The sequence below is a fragment of the Lactuca serriola genome, chromosome 7 (genome assembly GCF_051521515.1).
Source record: "Lactuca serriola cultivar US96UC23 chromosome 7, Lser_US96UC23_V15, whole genome shotgun sequence".
Taxonomy (NCBI): domain Eukaryota; kingdom Viridiplantae; phylum Streptophyta; class Magnoliopsida; order Asterales; family Asteraceae; genus Lactuca; species Lactuca serriola.
In genome coordinates, this window is record NC_136414.1 from 188,447,175 (window position 1) to 188,474,173 (window position 26,999).

Consider the following 26,999-nt stretch of genomic DNA (forward strand, 5'->3'; position numbering starts at 1 on the left):
CCCCGAACTGTCAATATCAAAAAAATACCCAATCAACACTTGGGTCCCAAACCATAACCATAATTCCATTATTATGATAAATAACCAATCTAACCCTGACCTAATTTGGACCAAGACTTAGGCCCAAACGTAACATCCAAAAAGGCCCAAATACAAAAAACCACCAAGGCCCAATCCATGGCCCAATTTTCCAAATTGGGCCCAAACCCATTATAGGCCTTCTCAACATAATTATTAGTCCAAAACGTAATGGCCCAACAGAGCCCAAGACAACTAAGCCCAAAAGATGGCCCAAACCGAAGCCCAACATGTATAATCCTTCCTGACGGAGTACGCAGGGCGTACCCATCTGTACGCTAAGTGTACTCTTTGTTTGGCTTGTATGCTGCATGTACAAACTTGTACGCTCACCATACTCCTCCATTAAGCCAAACCCTCCATTAATCTCTTAATGCCTAAGTCTAGAAGTCCAAATCATAGATCCAAGTCCAAACAAGTGTCTAGAACCATAAAGTCACTCACTTGGTGACTTTGCATGCCCCAAGAAGACCCAAACTCAAAATATAGCATTCTACTATCATGAAAAGGATCCAAACTCATGCATGGGTGGATTTAAACCTTAAAGGTGCCAACTTTATGGACATTGAACCTCAGAAACACCAAGAGGGGCAACTCAAAACTCCTGGAGTGGCATCAAACCAATAGATCATATCCATGGGGCCAAAAAGGAACCAAAAATCATAAATGATAGATCTAAGACATCCATGATCAATATCAAAGCTTTTTACCTCAAACAAGTTGTAAATAAAGCACATAATCCAGAACTATAAGCTCTTCTATGATCCACAACCTTGCACCAAACTCCATCTTCTTGGAAATGGCCCAAAAACACCAAAATGCACACCTTGAGCACAAAATCACAACGATGGAGGCTTAGATATGATTTCTAGGGTTTTGGGAACTTGGAGGCTGGTAAAGAGGCCAACCCTAAAGACTTAATGAGTTTATATAGGGTACACCTTCAAGATTTAGGGTTTTCACTTAACCCCTCGTACACTCCACATACTCCTCGTACGCCTAGCGTACGAGATATCGCACCCCCGATCAAACCCTCGCAGTATGCTAAGCGTACACCACATTACGCCCAACATAATACCCTTCACACCAACACGCCCGGCGTACTAGGGTTCCCACTTAAACCCTTAAGCACTCTGAAGGCCATAACTTCTTCGATATAAACCTGATTTCGACGATCCATATATCCATGAAAAAGGTAACACTAAGCTCTACACTCTAGTAAAATCATACCTACCTTACCATATCCCGATTAAACACCCATTTTCCATAGAATCTCGAGATGACATATTACCAAAATACCCTTGGTTCCAAAGCACAAGCCGAATACCCGGACCATCCAAAATACATCTTTCATCCCAAAATGATTCCAAATTACAATTCTTCAAGAGCCCTAAGTTTGCTAATACCTAATATTTGATCACCACCCCAAAATGGGAAACAATTCGAAATAGTGCGTTACACTTTTTCTCCATTAACAGAACTTTATGACCACAAAAGTCCCATAATAAGCTCTAGAGTTTCTCCAAACTCCAAGAGCTTCCAAGAAGGGACCAAAACCACTCATTTGAGACCTTAAACATGAATCTTGAAAGAACAAGGCCAAGGTGAAAGCTTTTTACCTCCAAAGTACATAAGCTTGAAGAAGATGATGGATTTAATCTTGCTCAATGCTTCGTTTCACCAAGAAGGAGTTCCTTTCTTCACAAGCTTCATTAAGACAAGAGGAACCCCTTCAAAATCAAGTCACCAAGCTCATAACCATGGAAAAGGGGCTACGTTTTCGTTTTGGGGAGATGGAGGCTAAAGAGGATGCCCTAAAGTGTGAGTTAAGGTGCTTAAATATGGGATAAACCCTAAAAGTCCATGGGCTTGGGTTTCAACGCTCGCCACGCCGTGGCCATTCTCTTACCACGTCATGACACTCACCCAAAACACACATTTCATAAAATACATGCCACATCATGCCACTCCATGTGTCACGTAGTGGCATATGGTTTTCCTCAAAAACCATGCCTTAGACTCCTTTATGGTTTCCCAAAAACCTTACCTTGATCCTTCTAAACCCTCAATCGATCTATTCACGAAAACTTGTGTGTACATATATATATATATATATATATATATATATATATATATATATATATATATATATATATATATATATATATATTATCGTTATATATAAATATATATAAACACGTATAAGCATCGAATGATAAGAATCCTAATATTTTTTGCAGGGTATCTTTGGTAACCTCACCGCTTATGCAAAGATGGTGCTTCAAAGGAGGTCGTGAAAGCATGTATGATGGAAAATGAGACATCTCAATTTACAACTTTAAAGTGAGAGATTCGTGAACAATGGTTTTGTAAATCCTGGACTTGGGACTTATACATGTCGGAAATGGAGAAGTTAGGGTATACTCTACCTCCTCCACATAAATAGGAAATACCAAACGAACTGATGATCATGTTACTCCCTTTGTAATTGTATAATTTATGTTTGAATTTGCCATTCTAAAAAAATTATAATTACTTCTTAATAATGTATACAATCGAGTTTACTGTTTTTATGATAAAACAAAAACATTACATATTCGAAATATGAGACATTTTTAAGAATATTCCAAGTGCTTCGTATGCAAAGTCCTTCAAGTCACTTTGGAATTTGTATTGCTCCTTAGCCGCCTTGAAAATATCATCTTTATCATTATCTAGATATGCATTTTCAATTTTGTGATAAATGCATGTAAACATCGTCCCCTTTCCTTTTTAATCCATAAATTTTATGTTGAGTTGGTAATGTGTACGATAGTGTTCATGACCCATTTCATTATGAAACATATGTGTAGTTCGCATCCAAAACGATCTTACTAGCCAACATATGAGAACGATGATATTATCTTCCATAACCATATTCCAACAACATACCAATTCAAGCTCCTTCCTTCATAGTCTATGGAAGTGGTATAGTTTTTGTCATTTTCCGTGAAAAGGAGGAATGAAATTTAGGATAGACTAAAGACATTTTGAGTTGAATACATGAAGAAGATGTAAAAAAAATAGTAAAGGCTAATGGGTATTTATAAGAGATAAAAAGTAGAAACTCACTTGCCACTTACCACATACCAACTTCAATTCACCATTTATAACCTTCAATATACCACATACCACCTTATTTGTGTAGTATATAAAGTGGTAATTATAAGAGACTCTTATATACTTTAATATGAGTTTATATAAATTTGGTGTTTGGCTTTGTGAAAGTGAAGATTGTTATGTTTTATCCCATATTAACCAATTTTGTGAAGGCTCGAATGAACAACTACCAAATAATATGCATGATGATATTTATGAAGCAATGCCCCGAATAAGCCAACCAAAGGGACATAGAAATGAATTTGATACTTAACTACCGTTCAGACATTTTTTCAGTGTATGTGAAAGAAAGGGAAAACTAGGTAGCTAAAACTAAGAAAACAAAGTAAAAGTGGTTTGTGGTGTTGATACAAAGATTGATAGACATTAAGTAAAACATGACTATCGTGCAGATGTTGTTAGAATTAAAGGATGTTTTATTGACCACAAACAAGCAATGCATCCCTTATAATTTCCAAATGTGTGACCCGAAATTTAAGTTTGTAATGAATGGATTGACAATGTAATAACTTTCTAAGGTTCTCTTAACTAATGAAAGCAAAAGGTATTGTTATTCATGAAAATCATAACAAGTTACATATTATTGTTTAAAATCACTTTAAGTTTTCTTTGTATGTGATACCCATGATTAATTGGGACTTGTATACGGTGAAAACAAGCGATGTCTATATGAACTTCAAACAACTGCATGTAGCTTTCAGTTAAGCCGAATGTAATATTGATCATTTCAACCCACTCCTCAAATGTTGCATTCTCCCCATGTGCTTCTTAGATTCTTTGCATCAACTTGAGAATATCTTGTATATCTTCATAAATTGTAATCATGATCATTTACATATTATAGAAAGCGCTAACTTTATGCACTTCTTAGTTTCTGAAGGTCGGGATGAGATTTGAAGCACTAACAATTGCGCTTGCGCATAGTGAAAATCACAAATAAATTATAATACAGTCTTATCAGCAAGCCTCCCATTGTCTAAACTCAACACGTATCACTTTATATTCCATTAGCGGAGGTGGTGTAGCAATGTATGTTGTGAATAAAAGGTATAATTCTTTAAAACAATCATATGGTTCCAAAAAAAATTAAGATTATAAAATAGTAACGTCCTTTCCCCTACTTTTCCCATGTTGATGAAATCTTAAATTTTGTTGCTAGTTTGGGGTATTGCCCAAAGAAAAATCAAGTTCCCATGTCTATAATCTATGGGGTTTTTTTGGTTTATTTGAAGGCTATAAACGATAAGGTTTTCGAGAAAATTTATTCATTCTCCTATGAAAATCATCTCTAATAAATGAAGATAATTTTGTCATATGTCAATCTCTAATGATTTTGACACTTGTCATTTTGTGATATTTTTTAAATAAATAACATCCACATGTCAATTTATGTTTTTTTTTTAATTTTTAAAATTAAAAAGCCACATAATCTTATATATATATATATATATATATATATATATATATATATATATATATAACGGTAACTAGTTCGTGGAGTTATGGACATCCAAAAAAACATGCTACATTAGTATAAAATAATAGCCTTCTTAATGATTAACCCACTCCTCTCTTTAAGAGTTTTATCTGCTTTCAATTTAGCTTTAACACTCTTCGATGTCATTTTTACTTTCACGATTGACTTTGGTGGGTGTGGCTTTTTTTATTGCCACATCTGATGTTTGTCTCTACAAATAAAAATGTATATTTTTAGTATTATGAAATACGAATATAATAGAAGTATTCAAATTTGGACTTACCTTAAACGGATATAATTATGAAAGTTTTTGTAGGTGTGTCGGCCATGACTAGTGCTACGGTTGTTGCTCGATGTGGCAATATGAAGAATGGTCGGAGAGGAGGTGTTGTCGATGTGAGCCGAAACAAATGGAGGGAGAGAGACATTGCTCTTTTAGCATTAACATTAAACGTGTCTCGACAAAAGAAGGAAATGGAGACCGGTGTCGACTGATGGTAGCAAGGTGATCATATTTTGCCGATAATCCATTAATGGTGTAGATGATCAAGTATTTGTCTGGAACTTTGAAATTAACATCAAGATTTTGTGATGCTCCAGAGCTTGGTATCTAATCATCAATTGAGCTTCCTTCTTATCGCGAAACTACTTCTCTAATTCAATCCGAACATCGCGAGCAAGGGATTTCTCATTGATGACCATATGTAGAAGAGATTGAGACAACATAGATAATATCCACATTTTAACAAAAGCATCAATCTTTTCCAATTGGGGTCGGTGGGTTTGGCAGTCTGTGCATCGTATGTGGAGTCGATAGTGTCATAAGCTTCACAGTGAGTTAACACACAGAGCCCTCCACGAGTCATAGTTCAAGCGTTATGAGTTAAGTACAAGAGGTATATGAGACTTGATATTAGTAAGGGTAAAAGCTTTATGAATGAGAGGTGGTGCTTTGTCCATAACAAAAAGAAAAAAGTGAAAGAATTTAGGTTTTAATGAGGATAAGGAGTAGCAACAGATGGTAAGTAAGGGAATTATCGAGAGGAAACGAGAATATGAGGTTAGGTTGATATCATATTAACGAATATTAGGGAAAAAATTTATTGCCTCATACAAAGGTATATATACAATATTATATGGGTCGAGTATACAAGATACAAACATGGGTTAAACCTACATAATATAATACAAACAGTAGGTTCACATTTATATATGACCGGACCAAACAAGCGTGCTTGACTTGTTTTTATTAGGTCTAAAAATACCATATTCTAGACAAGCTGGTTAGTTTTAATTGTTTTTTAATGTTATTTTAAGTTTTAGATTAAAAAGTTGTTAATTTAATCAAATATCCCTTATAGAGTTTATAAAATAGGGTGAAGGTATTTTTTTAACAGCAAATATAAATATATAATTTATTCCTAAACTAACACCTAAGTTCACGACAAGACTTGAACCCTTGACCTCAAAGAGAGAGGACATTATCTGATATCGCTAGGCTAGAAGCCCTTTGATAGATGAAAGTGTTAAAATGAACATTTGGATTATATAGTGGTCTCAATTAAAAGGTTATTAGTTTAGTCTCAATTAAAACAAAAATAATGGTTAAAAACAAAAAAAGTAACTATTCTTTTGGTGTTAGTAGGGATGAGCATTTGGACCGGAGAACCGGCCGAAACAAATACCGGTACCGGTACCGGAAATGGAACTGGATAGAACCGATCGGGCTGGGACCGGGACGATATTCTTGTGGATTTTTGGAACCGGAAACTGATAGGAAACGGAATTGGTAGAACCGACAAAAACCGGAACCATATATTGTTATTTCTTAAGAACCGGTTCCAACATTGAAGACACGACAAGAACCGGTAAGAAACCGGAACCGATAGAATCGGCGGTTCAGTTCGGTTCCTATTTTAATTATTTCTAAAAATGGTTCGTGTGTTAAACAAAATTATAATAACATTATGATACTTAAAATTTATAATAACATAGTTTAATAGTTTAATGAATGTACACAATTTAAATATTTATACACATTAAAAAGTATATTTTAGATTCTAAATTTATTATTATTATTATTATTATTATTATTATTATTATTATTATTATTATTATTATATTTTTTAATTTATGAATTTTTATTTGCGATTAAAAGATAATCAGAACGCCATGTTTCGCACCTTCAAGCCGTTGTGCCTAAAAACCACGCAGCTTCTTGTGACGCTTCCTGCGTAAAAGAGCAGAGCAGAGCAGAGTACACCACTGTCGATGGCGGCGAATGGCGTGAAATCGGCGGTAACATCTCAGGCATACCTGGAGGGATCTCAGGTCAAACAAACTAAATCACTCATCTCTGAGCTATGCCGGCTGTTTTACAACCTAGGTTGGGTCTCCGGCACCGGCGGAAGTATCACCGCCAAGGTCCACGACGACTCCGTTCCCAAATCAGAGCAACTCATAATCATGTCCCCCTCCGGTATCTATTTATTTTTTAATCCGGTTATACTTCCATGAAAAACATCTGTATGCTGATTATCTAATTGAAGATTTCAAATTCATTGAACTTTGATATAACAAACTCGAACAAAAGATGAACTTCGGGGAATTTATGATAGGTGTGCAAAAGGAAAGGATGGTAGAAGAAGACATGTATGTATTATCATCAACTGGTGATATTTTGTTTTCTCCATCGCCGAAGCCTTACCCTCATAAACCTCCCAAATGTTCAGATTGTGCACCTCTTTTCATGAAGGTACTTCCTATTCCTAATTCAAACGAATGATTCTCAAATTATCGTTTCCGAATCTCAATTTTGACTTTTGTAACACATGTTCTTGTTCTTGTATCTCCCAGGCTTATGATAAGCGTAATGCTGGTGCAGTCATTCATAGTCACGGAATGGAATCTTGTCTTGTAACTATGATGGATCCATTGGCGAAAGAATTTAGGGTAATACTTAACAAAAATAACATTTCATGCCATGATTGCATCACCGAGCTTTTATTTTAATCTTTCAGATCACTCATATGGAGATGATTAAAGGAATACAAGGCCATGGTTACTATGATGAACTTGTGGTTCCTATAATAGAAAACACAGCTCAAGAAAGAGAGTTAACAGAATCTCTTGCTGCAGCAGTATGCTCTTTCTTTCTTTCTTTCACCTTGTTTAATCACTTCAATCTTCAAGTCTTTATATTTGATTTTCAATTTTTCCTTAATGATCAAACAGATTGAAGCATACCCAAAGACAACTGCTGTTCTTGTCAGAAACCATGGTATTTATGTATGGGGAGATTCCTGGATTAGTGCCAAAACTCAATCTGAATGCTACCATTATCTCTTTGAAGCTGCGATTAAGCTTCATCAACTAGGCCTTGACTGGTCAACTCCAAGTCATGGTCCTAAACCACTTTTATGTGGTCAAAGTCAAACTACAAACCCATCTCATCGTTGTGTTGTTCTTGATATTGAAGGGACAACAACGCCTATATCTTTTGTCACTGATGTTCTTTTTCCATATGCACGTGACAATGTGCAAAAACACCTGGAAGAAACATATGACACTGATGCCACTCAAGATGATATTAAATTGTTACGTTCTCAAGTAAGCTTTTCATAATTATCATCTTTTTAGTAAATTGTATTTAACTATTTATATAAATTTGTAATTTTTAGATTCGTGTTTCAGGTAGAAGATGATTTAAAAAATGGGGTTGCAAATGCTGTTATAATTCCATCTGATGAGGCTGGAAAACAGGAAGTGATTGCTGCTTTGGTTGCTAATGTTGAAGGGATGATAAAATCTGATAGGAAAATTACTTCTTTAAAACAATTACAAGTAAAGCTTATATATTATTATTGTTTTTATCAAGAAAATCTTTTTCAATTTATACAAAGTTGCTGAATCTTTGAGCTTACAGGGTCACATATGGCAAACTGGATTTGAAAAAAATGAACTCAAAGGAGTTGTTTTTGATGATGTTCCTGTTTCTCTTCAAAAGTGGCATTCTTCTGGTATAAAAGTAAGCTCCCATTCATATATGAATATGAGATTTCACTTTTCAGCCTATGATTAAAAGTTTGAGTAAATTACATTTTGGGTCCCTAAATTTTATCTCTTTTGCAAATTTGTTCCTCATTTGAGATTCTTATAACATTTTTGGTCCATATTCCTACTTCAAATAGGGACAAAAACCTAAACTAAGGTCCAAAATTGCAAAAGAAAACTTGTTAGGGACCAAATTTGAAAAAATTAACAATACCCAGGGACTAAAAATGTAATTAACTTTGTTTATAAACAGGTGTATATATATTCAAGTGGTAGCAGATTGGCGCAAAGGCTATTATTTGGATACTCAAATCACGGGGACTTGAGAACATATTTAAGTGGATTTTTCGACACCACAGTGGGGTAATTTGGTCATTTTGCATATGTTTTTCGAGTATTTTGTATTTGTTTTCATGAACGAATCTTTAATTCATATTGTAAATGACAGGAACAAGAAGGAGAGAAAAAGTTATGTTGAAATTTGTGAATCAGTTGGAGTTCATAAGCCTTCAGATGTCTTATTTGTTACAGATGTTTTTCAAGAAGCTGTAGCTGCAAAGGCAGCTGGTAGATAACACAAACCATATACTTGATTTATGTTAACTTTGTTTCAATGCATTGTTGGGTTGTACTTTTATGTACAACCCTACATTGCATCAAACCACTAATTCGTTGAAATTTTGTACTATTTTTGTGTCAGGTTTGGAGGTGATAATATCTGTTCGGCCTGGAAACGGGCAGCTGCCCGAGAACCATGGATTCAAAACGGTCAAGTCTTTTTCGGAGATATAAGGGTGATTTTGGTAATTTGCTTGTTCTTGAATGGAATGTATTATATTTGTAGTGGTAAAAAAAATTTGTCATTTGTGACATGGTTATATGATATGTGCACCAAATAAAAAAATTGTCACTTTTCAGCTTAAGTTTATGAGTTTCACTCTTTTGACCCTTACATAATTTAAATTGGTCTATTTAGTAACTTTTCTATACTTTTAAATTTTAATGTCTACAAACTACGAATTAAGTATCATGTAGTTGCAAAACAAGATGGAAATGTGATACAAAAGCAAAAATCTAGTTTGAAATACAAAGAACTTGTCCAAAATGAAATATTTTTGTATCAAAATAAGTATGTCGTGTGTGTTTTGTAGTAGTTGGGTTATAGTGGTCGTGGTTATCTTTAGAGGTAGATATTATTTAGTTACAAAAAACAGGTCCGAAATGAAAATCTTAACACGAAATGTAACTAACGAATCCGAAATGGTGTAACTTTTGCATTAGAATAAGGATTTCACTATTAAGTTGTTACACTGTATTTGTCACGTCACAATCATAACAACCCACTTCTCGATTATGAATATTTGCAAGGTTGTTTTTGTAACTTAGAGATCTCATTAACACATAGAAACCAAGAACATCCGACAATTAGTCATTTGGCATATGTCACGGGTCTTGATTAATATGTCTAACAATATTAAAAGTTCATATATGTAATGAAAACAACTTAAGTAACACATTTGTCAACTCCACCTTTAAAAGAGCAAATTATATTGACCGATAATGTCACGAACTTAATTGGAAGTTACATAGAACTGTTTTATGTTCACTATGAGACCATATTGATATACTTTTATCATTTTCGTCAAGTTCAAACTTTTATTACATTAATATACTTGGTAATTATGTAACTGTTGAGAAATATGATTATTTCTTCACATTCGTCAATCATAAACTTGGAATGGATAAATTTGATTGTCTATTTTAGTATATTTGGTGGTGTAAAGTCAAACTAAAAAAATGTAGATGAAAGCTATTGAAGGGTTGTTATGTAGTTAAATGTTTTTGAAGGGATAAAGAGACATGCTAGATTTTTACAAGGACAAAGGTGGAGATACTTAAAAAAGTTACGTACTGAAGATTGTAGCTGGTTGTGACATATTCAACAAACTTGGAGAGTAATGGTGCCATATGTGAAAGTTGGAGATTATCGGAGTAACTACTCATACTTCAAGGACTAGTTGTGTAATATATATATATATATATATATATATATATATATATATATATATATATATATATATAGAGAGAGAGAGAGAGAGAGAGAGAGAGAGAGACACTATAGAGAACTAGGGTTTGTGTCGAAGAGAACTCATCTACAAACCCTATCTACCACAAAGTGTGTGTGTATATATATATATATATATATATATATATATATATATACACTTTGTGGTAGATAGGGTTTGTAGATGAGTTCTCTTCGACACAAACCCTAGTTCTCTATAGTTTCTTACATCTTGTTTGTATATGTAATCTATTATTTTACATACTTTTGTTCTGATTTCTTGTATGTGTCAAATACATAAATCATTCTTCTTTTGTAGATATTGAGAGTTATGTTAGTGGTTTTATGTATATGTTTTGTAGATATTGAGAGTTATGTTAGTGGTTTTATGTATATGTTTAGAGTGAGGTTTCTTATTTGTAAGTAATATGAATTGGTTCTCTAATTATTAAGGGAACTCTTCTTCATTCTATCGTATTTTTAAGATGTATGGTGTATTTTTGGTAAGACATTATACAATGGCAAACAATATATATATATATATATATATATATATATATATATATATATATATATATATATATATATATATATTCAGGTTCATTTGAGACCATTTTAATTTTGTGAGACCGTTAGACCAAATCTAAAAATAATTTTAAAATGCAAAATAAATGGAAAAATCCAAAAATTCTTTTTTTAAATATTATTTTCGGAACTTGAATTAACTAAAAAAAATTAAAAAAAAATATCGTTTTTTTTTTAAAAATACGTGAAATATTCTAAATAGAGTATTACACTGACATATTCTAAAAAATAATTTTAAAATACAAAATAATGGAAAAATCTAAAAATTCTTTTTTTAAATATTATTTTCGGAACTTGAATTAACTAAAAAAAATTCTATTTTTCTTGAAAAATACGTGAAATATTCTAAATAGAATATTACACTGTACATATTCTAAAAATAATTTTAAAATGCAAAATAAATGGAAAAATCAAAAAATTCTTTTTTTAAATGTTATTTTCGGAACTTGAATTAACTAAAAAAAATTCTATTTTTCTTGAAAAATACGTGAAATATTCTAAATAGAATATTACACTGTACATATTCTAAAAATAATTTTAAAATGCAAAATAAATGGAAAAATCAAAAAATTCTTTTTTTAAATATTATTTTCGGAACTTGAATTAACTAAAAAAATAAAAATAAAATAAAAAGATAAAAAAAATGCGTCTTTGGTTTGACATTTCAAAGATTTATGTGGATTTGGTGGAAGTTGGTATCGGTCTCAAGGATCTATTCTCGAGGAAGGTTGGAAATATGGCAAATATAATGTTTTAGAAAGATAAATGGTGGACATTGTGGCTCCAAAATATATGTTTCCTTGACTCTATAAGTTGGAGGCGGAAAAAACTGTATGATCTTGTATAAACATTGTTGGTAATTTTAGTATTATCAACATATTTTAGTATAGTTAGTATTACTATTGAGACAAGTTGAGTTCATTTTACTATTCGAGACTGGAGGTGTAGAGTGCACACTCAAAGTGATAGATATGAACTTATGAACTCATGAATAGGGGTCCGGTGGCAGTGCTCTTAGTGTAGTCCAAGGGGCAGAGCCCGTAGCGAGGGTCATGCTGATTAGAAATGGTCCAAACATATTCTTTCTGCCAAAAACCTATTGATGACACCATGATGACGCATGTTGCTGTTTTTTCTTTGTAACTGCTATTAATCACCCTTAACCTTCATCTTCCATATATAAAAAAGAGGATGGACTTTGCATGAAAAGGTTACAAATTTCATATAAGTGAAAACTGATTCTTTGTATCTCTTTATCTCTCTAAAACATAAAACAACATGTATACTTTATGTTTTATATTTAGAAGAAGCCTGAATTCCAAAACGATTGTTCTTGGATTATCCCAAATAAGATTTACTGATGCCCCAGGTAATAAGGTTGAAATCATAGATTTTGGAAAGTGTATATATAAAACACGATCATTGAATTATGCAAGTTATTATTGATATTATTAAACCCAAAATCTAATAAGCGTATTATCTTGGGACAGTATTCGGTTGCTAGGACATGGAATTGGAAAAATATACTTTGAAAAGGGACGAAAGAAGTTGGATTTTCTTCCCTTATTTCACTTCTTCATGGTCTATGTCCTCACTCTAATCTTGATGATTTGTGGGTTTGGTCTAAAGCCCCAAATGTTGTTTTCTCGGTTATATTGATACACGGTTTAATTGCAACAACGAAATATGCGTACGAACCACCAACTTTAAATTGGAATGGGTGCCTAAAAAGGTTAACTGTTTTGTTTGTAGATTTTGCTTGGACCATATTCCATTATCTACTCTCTTAAGCTCTTGGCTCAAAGAGGTGTGCAAGTTCACAGTCGATCCTTTCATTTATGTTCAAATAGTATTGAGGATATCGACCACCTTTTTTATTGTTGTATATTATAACATTCGATTTGGGATGCTATATTTCATCAAATTGCTCTTGATCTTGGGCCTCCAAAGTCATTAAACCTAATCAATCTGTCTCACTCGATGTCCTCTTCTCACCCCTAAAAAGAAGTTTGTTGGTGCTATTATAGGTGTGGTTGTTTTTGGTATTTATGGAAAGCCAGAATAGAGTGTATATTCAGGAAGGCCAAGATCAATGTTAATGAATTAGTGGAAGTTATTGAACTCTATCTCTTTTCGTGTGTCAAGTATCAGGGACAATTTTGGAATCCTGATTGGATAATTGTTGGCTTTTCTCCTTTTGCGGATTGTCATTTGTAATACTTTTACTTTGTAATTGCAATTTCTTGCTAGCCCATTTCAATGAATGAATTATCCGTCATTCTAAAAAAAACTAAAAACGATATACCATAATTGCTTGTTTTAATTGATTTTCGAACACAATATTCAAAATAACATAGTTGGGGACCTATCCTACATGACACTATTTTGAACAACTTATACAATCAGGATTAGCATGGAGAAAACACTAATAGAAGTTGTTTGAATTTTTGTAGCTTTTTGTATAATTAGTGTTTGTTATGACTTTTGATCTTTTCCCCACGTTGGATTTTTATAATGTATATATAATTGGAATCTATGGACTTGTTTCAATTGACATGAGATTAGTGCTACTAATGTATATCTTTTCTACTAATTCCCAATGTTGAAATAATGGGGTGTTACACCTAGCTTGAATGCCTCTGTTCCAAAAAAAAAAATCTATGGAAAGGCTGACTTCTTTGTCTATTAACGTAACTTTGTGAGCCTAACCCCCTTAACTGAGAGTCCGTAGTCATTCCAATTTTGAAAGAGTGATCCACAAAAATGGCTTTCCATGAAAATGTACTCCTGAATCCGAAATTTGAAATACTTGACATGAAATTCCAGACTACATGGTGATTTTAGAAAATAAGTTAAAAGTTTTTTATATTTAGATATCTTGTTGTTTATGATGGTCATTTTATGATTATCCCTTTCTTTGGAATGACCATAGTTTCTTAAAACTAGCGAGGTGCTAGAAATGGAACATGCTACAAAATAGACATTGCCAATCTAGAATTCTAAAGCAAACCCACACACTTTTCATCACAAATCCAAAAATAAGATTGAGAGACCACATTATCAAATATTTTCGACTTTCTATGCTTAGCCGTTCTAAAAACAGTGTTTTTACGAATATTCTAAAGAACTGCATTAAATTCAATTTTTTCTGATCAAAATATCAAATTAACATAGTAACCAAAGGAAAATCAAGAACTCGCCGCCTAGCAATCGAGAACCAAGTAATATATTACATGCCAATCGAGCAACTAACAAATAGACGATTAACCTTCTTAAAGGATAAATTGCACATGAAACAAACAAAATAAGCTCAAAACTTGTATTTTTTTGAACGGTAGAAAATATTATTAAAAGACTAACAAAGAGCTAGACAAATTTTATTACAACAAAATAGAGGCTAAAGCCGAGTTATAGAGCCAAGGGGTTTTACCAAAACAAGGTTTTAAAATAAACAATGTCAAATGTCCATAACGTTAGTGGCTTGGTGTTCGTAGAAAGCTTTGTAAAAAAAGTTATTTCGAAATCATAAATATAGAAGAATTTGATATGTTTGACAAAATGAAAGAAGCAGATTATACGAGGACCCAGGCCCATATTCCACTTGCTAAGCATTTACTTTCTTTGAAGTTTGAACTTTGAAGAAGTAATGAATCCAATCAACTTTCCACTACTCTCCTACAAATCGCTTTTAATCCAAGGATATAAGGTTCTTGTCTTTTTAGGGTCGAAAGTTTAAGTGCATGTTTAAAACATAAATGAAATTAAAAGTAGCTACATAAAAAAACATAAAATTTGTTGATTCCAAAAAAAATCCTACTCTCCTTTATTTCATCAAATATGTCCGGAGCACCACTAAACCTAGAAATCAAATCAATTGTGTGATAGTATTAATTTTTTTAAGGAATCCAATCTTTAAACCTTCTTTTTCTTCAAAAAATCGATCCAAAATCGTCAACTTGTCTTATATCTTTTTCTTTTTTCTTTTCTTTTTGTCAAATGATAGTAGATGTTCATGGGCAACTATAATGAATATTTGACCATACAGTTGCCATCAATATCGTTGACCCCACTTTTTTAATTTGAACTTCCTTTTGACTATATAAAATATCCAACTCTTTAGACTTTAAACCATTTCAACAATCATTAACCAATTAATCTTTCTTTTGCACCTTGTACATTTGATAAATGAATTTGATCATTTTTTTCATTGTTATTAGAGCCTCTCGTTGTGAAGATTATTCTTTTGTGTAACCAATAGTCCAATATTTGGTGAAAGATTTTATAATTTATATGTTGGATATTCAAATTGTAAAAAAGAATAATTTACTACCTAAATTTATAAAAATAAGATAATTAATTATCATATAACCGACCATTTAGAAAACATGACACTTGAAGAAACTAGTGACACTATTTTAAATTTCAAAAGGAATCGAAATGTGATCAAATTACATTCACTTTTTTTTTTTTTTTGAAAATTCAAGATTTTAGTTTTAATCCAAAGATTAAATGAGGAATTAGTGCAAATTAATTGGATGATTAATTAAATTATTATTTTAATTTCGATTGAAATAGAGAGATCCAAATTGTACAATTGAAGCAAAAGATCTCTAACATTAATCGTGATTAAGCCATTATCTAAATCGACGACTCCGATACCCGCGGCGAGGTCAACGGAAAAAGAGGCAGCAGCTGTGGCTCCGTCGTCCCATGTGGCGTCGCCGCCCTAGGCGACGGATGCAAATAAAATCCTTTTGCCGCAATTACCCTCTCTTCTTCCGACGAGTTCCCAATCGAAGGTGACGATTTATTAAACCGGTCTTCGATCAATGGCGTCACCGGACTAAGAACAAGCGCCGGAAAATCAAGAATGCTTGGAGAGAGCATTTCATGGAGTCGCGGCGATAACCCATGACCATGGAGCTTCGGCACCGATGCGTTGATCATCAGCCCGTTTTTCAGGCTGTTCCGACGCTCGTAGAGCTTGAATCCTTGTTTCTTCTGTTGACCGGTTTTGATCGGCGGTATGGATGTCCTCGTCGGCGCCGGATCTGGTTGGTGGGTCGGTTTTGATGATCCGGTTAGCATCTGGACTACTTGTTTGAAGGAAGTTGTGTCTGCTTGGACGAAGGTTGTTGGGTATGAATTTGGTTCGGATCTTGAAACGGGTCTTGGAGTTAGTGGTGGTGTTTGGACGGCGCCACCGCCGGCGGTATGTCCATTGCTGTTGCTACTGCTGCCATGGCTGGACGGAGAGTTCGTCGGAGATGGGTTTTCTCTTTCGTGTTGTTGTCTTGATACGATCTCCATTGATGGATTTTTGTACTACTTCGATTTGAAGATGAAATCGATGGGGGAAAAATAAAGTGAAAAACAAGAGAATTTGAAGAGATTGAGGTTTTGTTGGGGTGTCTGTGGACTACAGTATCCAACTTTGTGTCATCTTAGGGTTAATATTACATATTATCCACATGAATTTTGGTGTTCAATGCATTTAGCTCCTTCGTCTTTTCATGTATGTATAAAGGTGTCAACTTGATAATTAATTTACTTTTAGTTTTTTTTTTGGACAAAAAGTCTATAGAATTTCGAGAATCTTATAAACGTCAACAACAACAAAATTGATTTTTAAGAGAATGTAAAAGTTCTTAAATAGTAATTATCAAGTTAAAAACTTATCTCAGTAAGTTAGGTGTTTAGTTTTTAGTAAATAGTTTATAAAAATTCAATAAAATACCTAACGTTTTTATTACCGGAACATAAGCTTATAGGATGCTTGTTTTTACTAAAAAAATCAAACTTTGATTTTCAAGAATAAGCTTATAGGATGTTTGTTTTTACTAAAGAAATTCAATAAAATACCTAACGTTTTTATTAAGTAAAATATAATTTGTTGCTAAAACAAACATATGTTTTTATATGTTAGTTTAGTTAGATGAAATTCAAAAGATTCCGAGAAGAATTGATCCAAAATTCTCTTAGATCCAAAATGAAAGTTAGTCGCTTTAGGTATTGAGCATATGTATCAATATGTACTAAAGTGAAAAATATTTTATATATAGTGAGGTGTTGTGACAACTTTACCAAAGTTAATGGGTGGTGAAGCACAAGTGAATTTTGGTGGTATTGTTTTTGTGGGTTACAAATGAAATAAAGAATAGTCATAGGGGACAATGAAAAAGAGAGATTGACCTGTCAACTATTTTCATTGTTATTAATGAGACTCATGTCTAAGGACGGAAGTGGATCCAAATTCGGTCCGGATAGACCTATATCCGGATAATTTGGGAATCGATTAACGGAATTTTATAGGACCGGAAACTGGACCAGTATATAGAAATCGATTTCGGTTCAATTCCGGGTAAAATGAGTTTAAAACCAGAATACCTGAAAAAATCAAAGAGGGTCAGTTGAAATCGGTTAAATTAGGTTTAGAACCGTGAAAACCTAGGAAAAATCAAAAAATTTCAGTAATTACTTAATGTGTTGACCTTTGAAAATTTTCAGCTTTTATATCTCGACATCATGAGACTCTAATTCATTGCAAATAAAACATTATAACAAGAAAAAAAAAACAATAAAATAATAAAAATAAATTTGATATGTCCTATAATGAATTATATAAAAAAGCTAAGCTCTTTTTAGCTTTATAAATTGATAGGGTATAATAAAAATGCTCACCTAATGAGTTCTACTATTATAAATGTTTAAAAAAAAAAAAAAAAAAAAAAAAAAAAAAAAAAAAAAAAAAACTATATATGATTGAAGATGCTCCAAGCTTAAAAAACATGGTCGTAGTCGTGATCGGTGGGAAATGCTCATAAATGGTGTTTACCAACAAATATAAATAACGGCAAGTTTGATGTGTATTTAATGACAGTTTTAAGATTTGAAGTTTTACTTTGCTACAATAAGCATCATTATCATTATCATTATATACTTATAAAAAAAACATTTTTCCAAGCACCACATTCATTTGAAACCCTCATATCATTTTTTCTTTCACCACATTCATTTAAAACTCTCATGACTTTTCAATTTCTTTATAATAATAATTATAATTTGGTTAATTATGTTAAATAAATATCAAGTCTAAAGTCTAATTGTAGATGTAAAATTGTAAAAGTCGAATATAGTGTATTGTATAGTTTCGCATTTTATGTTATTTTACTAAGTCATCTGTTTTGCGAAGTGAAAACTAGACTTAGTATATTTTTTGTACACTCATGTTCACTATAAATAGGGACTGAGGTTAGAAGTAGAAAGAGACTTTTCGTAACAGATATCTCTTCTCTGCTTATTTTGTAATCAGTCTTTATCAATATGCGATTTGATTAATATTTACTCTTCGTGTTCTTAATCTTCAATCACTCAAATCTAACTTTGCTTTCTCAAATCTCGATAACAATTCTCATCACTAATCATATATAAACAAAATTTTAATATTAAAATAATATCTTTACTTCTACTTATAAAGTTATGTTTTTAACTTTTAACATATTATATTTAATTTATTAGTTTTAATATATTGTTGAATGTAAACCATTATCATTTTAAAGATACAATTTTGGAACAATTTGTATAAAAATAAATTATTAATTTAAATATAACATTACTAAATCAACTTAAATATCAGTTTTAGTTTAACTTAAACAACCCAAATAATATTTTGTACATACTTAAAAGTGATAAATTATAGTGTCTTTCTAATAATGATTAATAAGGTTAAATAAATATCAAACCTAAAGTGTTATCATTAATAAACTAAATTTCAAAATTTTAAAATAATATCTGTACTTCTAATTATAAACTTATGTCTTTAACTTTTAACATAATATACTTAATTTATTAGATTTAAAATGTTGTTTTATGCAAAACATTATCCGTTTAAAACTACAACTTTTGAACAGTTTTGACAAAATACTTAAATTGTTAATTTAAATATACCATTACAGTGTCAACTTAAATATAAATTTTAGTTCCACTTCAAAAACCAAAGAATATTTTGTAAATAGTTAAAAGTGATAAATTGTAGTGATAAATGCAAAAACTAAATTCTAATCTCAACTTAATTAAAATATTTCCTAAAGATATTTTTATAATCAGTAAAGGTTTCAAATAAGTAGCTTAAAATAACTTACAATAACAATAGTTATAAATACCTCTATATTAATGATTATATTGTTACCTTTAAAATCAAAAAACAATGTTTGATGTTTTAAATAATTATAATTAGAAATTAAAACATTAAGAAAATAAATTTTAAAAAATTAATTAACAATAACAACAACTATAAATAACATTAAACCATATATTATATTTAATTTTATTTATGTCTAACCCACGGGTAGAAGTCATTCAAACGATTGAGATTATGAAGTTATAATAGATACATATTATTGCATAATTGAAAATAATCAATATATTATATCAATTTAGTATACGAATTATTATATCAAATTTAACAACGACGTTACTGTTATATTTAAAATATATATATTTGTAAAGACTCCAACTATATAGGTGTTTCTGCATATTACAATGTGAATTTAAATATAAATTTCAGTTCCAATTAAAAAACGAAAGAATATTTTGTAAATAGTTAAAAGTGATAAATGGTAGTGATGAATGCAAAAACTAAATTATAATATCAATTTAAGTAAAATATTTCCTAAATATATTTTTATAATCTTTAAAAGTTTCTAAATAAGTAGCTTAAAATAACTTACAATAACAATAGTTAAAAATAACTTTATATAAATGATTATGTTGTTACCTTTAAAATCAAAGGTAATGTTTGATGTTTTAAATAATCAATAATGATAGATTAAAACATTAAAAAATTTTAAAAAATTAATTAACAATAACAACAATTATAAATAATATTAAACAATATATTATATTTAATTTTATTCATGTATAACTCGCAGGTAGAAATCATTCAAATGATTGAGATTCTGAAGTTATGATAGATGTATATATTATCATATAATTCAAAATAATCAATATATTATATCAATTTAGTATACAAATTATTATATCAAATTTAACAACATCGTTATCGTTATATTTAAAAAAAAACATATATTTGTAAAGACTTCAACTATATAGGTGTTTCTACGCAACGCACGGGCATTCGCCTAGTTTCATATGATTTGTGTGCGACCTTGTTTATACCATTGATTTTTATTAGGACAAAATTGCCAAAATGGTCCGTGTGGTATGCATTTTTTAGGGTTTTAGTCAAAACCATGACTTTTTTGGATTAGTGGTCCTTTTGGACTAGTTTGTATGTAAAAATGGTCCCTGTGAAAATTGAAATGACTAAACTGCCCTCTTGATATATTTTTATATTTCTTTTTATTTCATTTAATGTTTTATTAATAATAAAATGGGGTCTCTCTCTCTCTCACCTTGTGAAAGTCAACTTTCCCCATTGAAGTGGTACAGAAAATCCTTTCCCTATGAACTAAATTGCATCGTTCCCTCACCATTGTAAGACAGAAACCTCACCACCTCACCTCCTTTTCCCTCCCTCTCACTAAATTAATGTCAAGGATCGAAGAGGGAATCAAGAGCAGTCAAGGACTGCCACCCTCGACCACCCACTACCACCATGAACCACCACAACTCCACCATCCAATAACCACTGTTTTGGACAAGAGAACCCACCCAAACACCTCCTCCGACTTGCCTTGCTCATTTGGTGCTCGTCGGAACAGGAAGGAAAAACGGCAGAAGAGCAGCCATCGCCGCCCATCGTCACCACCTTCACCTAGTTTTCGTCACTGCTACTGTGTGACGTCCGACCCACCACCACCGATACCCACCTCATACCTCTCTCTCTCTCTCTCTATTAAAAATCACCACCGAACATATTTCTCATTCCTCCCTACCCTCCCTCATGTCGAGCTCACTGGAAAAGGGAGAAAACGAAGCAACGGAAGCCGCCAGAGCAGCCCCTGCCACCATCGTCGACGTTGCTGTGAACCATCGTCGTCGTCAGCTGCTGCTTCCAACGGTCATCTCCGGCCAGCCCCGTCACCTCTTGCGACTCCTATAAGTCCGATTCTCCCCCTCATTATTGTCGTTTTCCTTTTCAATCGATCAACAGTCTTGGATAAGGAAGAATCGGTCTTTGATTTTGATTCTACCTCCTTTTCTGCTTGTGTTATTGTTGTTAGGCCACTTTGTGAGGACTCAATTTTGCCTTCGTTATGTATACATAACAAAGTTTTGGGGCTGCAATCATGTTCTTTGGTTGGAGAATATGAACTGGGAAATGGCTTCGGGGAGAGAGGGAGAGAGAGAGAGAGAGAGAGAGAGAGAGAGAGAGGTCCTTTATTATTTTTTAATTGTTAAAATAAATAAATAAATATTAAATTTTAAAATAATGAAAGAAAAATAAAAAATAAATACCCCAAGGGTATTATAGTCATTTCAATTTTCACAGGGACCATTTTCACATACAAACTAGTCCAAAAGGACCACTAATCCAAAAAAGTCGGGGTTTGGACTAAAATCCCAAAAAAATGCATACCACAGGGACCATTTTTGCAGTTTTGTCTTTTATAAGCTTACAATTAGATACTTTAATTACAACCAGTTTAAGTTTTATTTTTTAGTAATTAATTATCAGCTTATACAATTATATTTTTAGGATTCTTTTTTGAAAAAAAAAACCAATATTAATTTTTGGCTGAAAAGCTAGGTAGTAGCTGATAAACTAGCTTATGAGTTAAAAGTATAGGACATGTGACCATTTTGTCCAGTTATTGTCGACGTGGTGCGGTTCTTAACAGCGTGGTGACGCTTGAAACACCACCCCATTGTGGTGTTATGGTGTCCGGCGTTGCCACGGTAACGGCTTGCAACACGTGTTTTGTCCAACGAATTTGAACTTCTTTGACCGATTAACGGTCACTTTAATTAATAAAAAAATAATTAATTTTTATTTACCTATAAATATACCATCTATATCAAAATCATTCACATCATTTTTCTCTTTCTCTATATTTTATAAAATTTCAATACTTCCCAAAAAATGGATCTATCGACCAGTCCAACAATGATGATGATGATACATTCGTCAGTGCGATGTACGAGTATTGCAGGAACGTGCTACTATAATTAGATCAAACTCTTTACTAACAAGGCGTACGATGTTAAACAAAAATCGCGAAGAAGAACACGAACATCTAGTTCACGGCTATTTTGCGGACAATTATGTCTACCAGCCAAACGATTTCAAAAGAATGTTTCGTTTGCGAAAAATTGTGTTGTACGGATAGACAACGCCTTAGAAAGCAGATATCGTTTCTTTCAATTTTTGTATATTTTATATGTAGCTTTTAGATAAAATATACTACATTTTTTTACCTATTAAATATATGTTTAGTTATAGGTTTTTCCAAATGAGTTACCATGCTAGAGGTATGCGAGGATTCACAAGGTTGCAGAAATATGCTACAAACAATTAAACTGATGGCTATAGGGGAGTCGTCTGATTTTATTAACGATTGTATGATAATGTATGAGAGAACTGCGATAGAAAGTTCGTATAGAATGGCAAGAGGTGTTGTTGAAACATTTAGTGACGTTTATTTGCGGAAACCTTCGTTGAATGATATGCAACAACTATATGTGGCACATGAAGAAAGACATGGTTTTCTGGGTATGCTTGGAAGCATTGATTGCATACACTAGAAATGGAGAAATTGTCTCGTGGCGTGGAAAGGTCAGTATGCAAGTGGTGTTAGGGTGCAAAGTCATGCTTGGATGTAATGTTTTAGGCTTTCCTCTTTGTATGTGTAAATGAGTTGAGTCTTTTCCTATAAATAGGAAGTGAGTGACTCCCATTATGTAAGGAATCATTTGGAGTGTTAGACTAGAGAGAGAAATTGTATACAAATCCATTTGTATAATCTTTCTAGATCTAATAAGAGCTTACAAAGATTTATTTACTCCTTGTGTTCTTGAATTTACATGATGAATCACTAGATCTTTCTAATTCCGCACATGCCATCAGAATCATCACCACTACAATTGGTATCAGAGCGGGTGTTCTTGATTTTCATCAAGAATTGATCCTTGATGGCTATTTTTGATTTGGTGATTCTTATTGTTCATTGATCTTCGTGTTTAGAGAGTGTTTTTGTGTTCTTGAAGTCGAATTTTTCTTTGATTTGATCCATAATTCGACTTTCTCTCTCTAGAATACTTGTTTGTATCACTTTCTCTTTCTAGAAAACCCATTCAAAATCAATTTCTCTCTAAAAAAAAATCAAGTTCTTGTAATCATGGAGAAATGGATGATTCGTAGTGAAGATGTTCAATATGAATGCTCATTTGAATATCTTCTTAAGAGCTTAACTGTTGGATTGATAAGTGAATATGATATTATTGTAAATGGAGAAACGAATGAAGTTGGAGAATTAATTAGTTGTCCAATTTTTCAAAACAAACATTTGTTTGATCGATTGATTACAACATATCAAAAGAGACGAAGAAATAGAAGAGATGGAGAAGTCATAAAAGGAATTTCTCGTGCTGAATGTAAATATGGAAGAAATAAACTTGAATATTATGTAGATTGTCGTGAAGCTCGGGATGGTGTTCTTGATGATGATGATGTTCAAGAAAAAGGAGTTTAAGTTGATTTTCAAGATGAAAAAGTTTTTTGCTCAATTGGAGTTCAAACCGATGATATTTTGTGTTCTTGTGATTCGTTTGAAGGAATGATTCCTTATCGGAAGCCGGTGGTTCAAGAAATTCACAAATATCAAACTCCAAAAGATTTGATTCAAACTCAAAATGTTCATGTTGTTGAAAGTGGGTTTGTTCATGAAGTCAAGTCTTCAAGATGCAAAAAGATGAGAAAGAAAAAGAAGAAGAAGATGAATCGGAAGAATAAGCGGGTTTACTCACAAAAATCGTCATATGTTGTGAAGCCGAAATTCGTGAAGCAAATTTGGGTTCCAAAGCAACAATCTCCAAGTGTTGAATTGAATTTGAAGTCAAAACCCAAAAGTGTTGGTGGTTCTTTTGAAGATGTTCTTGGTTTGACTGTTTACTAAAGGGGAGAATGTAGATGTAAAATTGTAAAAGTCGAATATAGTGTATTGTATAGTTTCGCATTTTATGTTATTTTACTAAGTCATCTGTTTTGCGAAGTGAAAATGTCTAGACTTAGTATATTTTTTGTACACTCATGTTCCCTATAAATAGGGACTGAGGTTAGAAGTAGAAAGAGACTTTTCGTAACAGATATCTCTTCTCTGCTTATTTTGTAATCACTCTTTATCAATATGAGATCTGATTAATATTTACTCTTCGTGTACTTAATCTTCAATCACTCAAATCTAACTTTGCTTTCTCAAATCTCGATAACAATTCTCATCAAGTGGTCATCATGAAGCGTCTTCGTTGGTATTAGAGGTTGTTGTATCCCAAGATTTATAGTTTTGGTGTGCTTATTTCAGGGTTGCAGGTTCCAACAACGATGTCAACGTTCCTGATCAGTCACCATTATCATATTTTGTTAGGAAAGGCACCATATGCTACTTTCACAATGAATGGAAATTAATATAAGTTTAGGTACTACCTTATGGATGAAATATATCTTGCATATTGCACATTCGTGAAGGCATTTCGACACCCAATATAACCAAGAGACAATTTTTTTAAGATGAGACAAGAAGGAGCACATAAGGATGTGAAACATGCTTTTGGAGTTCTAAAGTCGAAATGGCACATACTTGAAAATGTGACACGACTATACGAGATATGAACTCTACAAGATATCATGTATTCATGTATCATAATGTATAATATGGTGATCGATGATAAAAAAAGGAAATATACAGAGTATATGCCTATCGAACCCAGACACGTGCAATTTTAACCAAGGACAACGAAATATTTACATAGAGTCGTTGATATTGAAGACGCACCAAAACACAGGTAGCTTTGAGAAGACTTGGTGAATTATATGTATGATGGTAACGAAGATAAAGAATAGTGAATTTTAGGAAAAAATCGTCTTGTAATATCTTTCTTTTTTTTTAATTTTTAAATGTTATTTTTTATTTCTTGTAATTTTTTCTAGTTTTTAAATGTTATGTTTAAGTAAAAATTAAGTTTTATTTAAATAACACTTGTTTTATAAATATTAAAAAATAAATCGAAAAAAAAATGATGACATGAAAATTAATGGGTGTTATAACATGTTGGCCAATTCTTAATTGGTGGTATAACACCAAGGTTTATGTGATATGTGAGGTGACATCAAAGTTGTGTTATAACATGCATTAACATGTTGTCTATGTCTGGTAGTCTAATAGTATTTAACAAAATTACATTTGTTTTTATAAATATTAAAAAATAAATCGAAAAAAATAAAAAATAAATGACGATATAGAAATTAGTGGGTGTTATAACATGTTATAAAATATTGACCATTTTTCAATTGATGTTATAACACCAAGAGTGATGTAACATGTAAGATGACATCAAAATAATGGTATAATATAGCTTAATATGTTGTCCATATCTGGTAGTCTAGTAGTATTTAATAAAAAAAAATAACTTATAAATTAGATTATAATATATAATAACATAAGTAGAAATTTAGATATATAACTAAAAGAAAAAAAACAATATATATAAAATTAAAGACATACTTGAAATATTTTGAAAAAGCTTTATAAACTTATCAAAAATTATCTTAAAATAGTTTATCAAAAGCTAATTAATAAACTAAAATAAATAGGAAGTGATATTTCCACTTAATAAATTAATTATCCACTTGAAATGTATGTTTTACTAATTTGTATAATAGTTGCAAATGTGTTGTACCTCATGTGGATGGATCAAATTATTAAGTAGAAATATCACTTCAAATAATTTTTATGATTTTACTAAACAATAAATTATACTAAAATAGCTTATTATTGCCAAAATAAAACATATAACTTTGTTGGTATAAAAGAAAGATATGGAGTTGCTATAGGAGGTGTCTTATAGGACGATTTGAATCGTTGGTTCCTATATTATTTTAAGTAGGGACGAGCAAAAATCGCATCACAACTAAAACTAATCGCAATTGATAAACCGCAACAACAATAAAAACCAATAGTGAGGTTAATGTTTATCAAAAATCGTAAATTTGTGATGCGGTACGATTATTAGTTTTCAAAAATAAAAAAAATAAAAAAAATAAAAAAAATAAAAAAATAAAAAAAACCGTATCGCACCGTATATATTATATACAAATTTTTTATTAGTTATTAATATATTAAATATTAAAATTAAGTGTAACATCCCATTTAAATATAATAATTAAATAATAAGCCCGAGAACCCGAAGAGTAATTTGTTGTTATTTTATATTATTGTAGCCCAAAAATCAAATAATAATTATCAGGTTGTTAGTTTCGGGGGGTTAAAGTGTAATTAAGGGACTTATTTTGAAAAGGTTTTGTTAGAAGAGGGGCCATTTGGTATCATTTGGACCTAATATAAAAGAATTAATGGAAGCAGGGGCTGATTGGTAAGATTTCAGACTTAAGTTGTAAAGAATTTT

The 26,999-nt window shown here is 31.8% G+C and overlaps 1 protein-coding gene and 1 pseudogene across 1 annotated transcript; one reads left to right on the plus strand and one right to left on the minus strand.

The window, feature by feature from the left end:
• Positions 1 to 6,887: 6,887 nt before the first annotated feature.
• Positions 6,888 to 9,690, plus strand: LOC145062362 (putative bifunctional methylthioribulose-1-phosphate dehydratase/enolase-phosphatase E1 1). Its single transcript, XM_079009975.1, has 10 exons — positions 6,888 to 7,193; positions 7,333 to 7,469; positions 7,571 to 7,666; positions 7,735 to 7,854; positions 7,949 to 8,323; positions 8,408 to 8,557; positions 8,640 to 8,741; positions 9,021 to 9,130; positions 9,216 to 9,334; positions 9,468 to 9,690. The coding sequence occupies exons 1-10, from the start codon at positions 6,986 to 6,988 to the stop codon at positions 9,557 to 9,559; spliced, it is 1,509 nt and encodes a 502-aa protein (XP_078866101.1). The 5' UTR covers positions 6,888 to 6,985; the 3' UTR covers positions 9,560 to 9,690.
• Positions 9,691 to 15,948: 6,258 nt separating this feature from the next.
• On the minus strand, positions 15,949 to 16,898 carry LOC145063433 (VQ motif-containing protein 4 pseudogene; annotated as a pseudogene).
• Positions 16,899 to 26,999: the final 10,101 nt, after the last annotated feature.

Bases quoted from the DNA above. Each gene is read 5' to 3' on its own strand.
- LOC145062362 (XM_079009975.1), top strand. From the start codon at position 6,986: ATGGCGGCGAATGGCGTGAAATCGGCGGTAACATCTCAGGCATACCTG. The intron at 7,470-7,570 runs GTACTTCCTATT...TGTATCTCCCAG, and splicing joins GTGCACCTCTTTTCATGAAG to GCTTATGATAAGCGTAATGC. The intron at 8,324-8,407 runs GTAAGCTTTTCA...TTCGTGTTTCAG, and splicing joins TTAAATTGTTACGTTCTCAA to GTAGAAGATGATTTAAAAAA.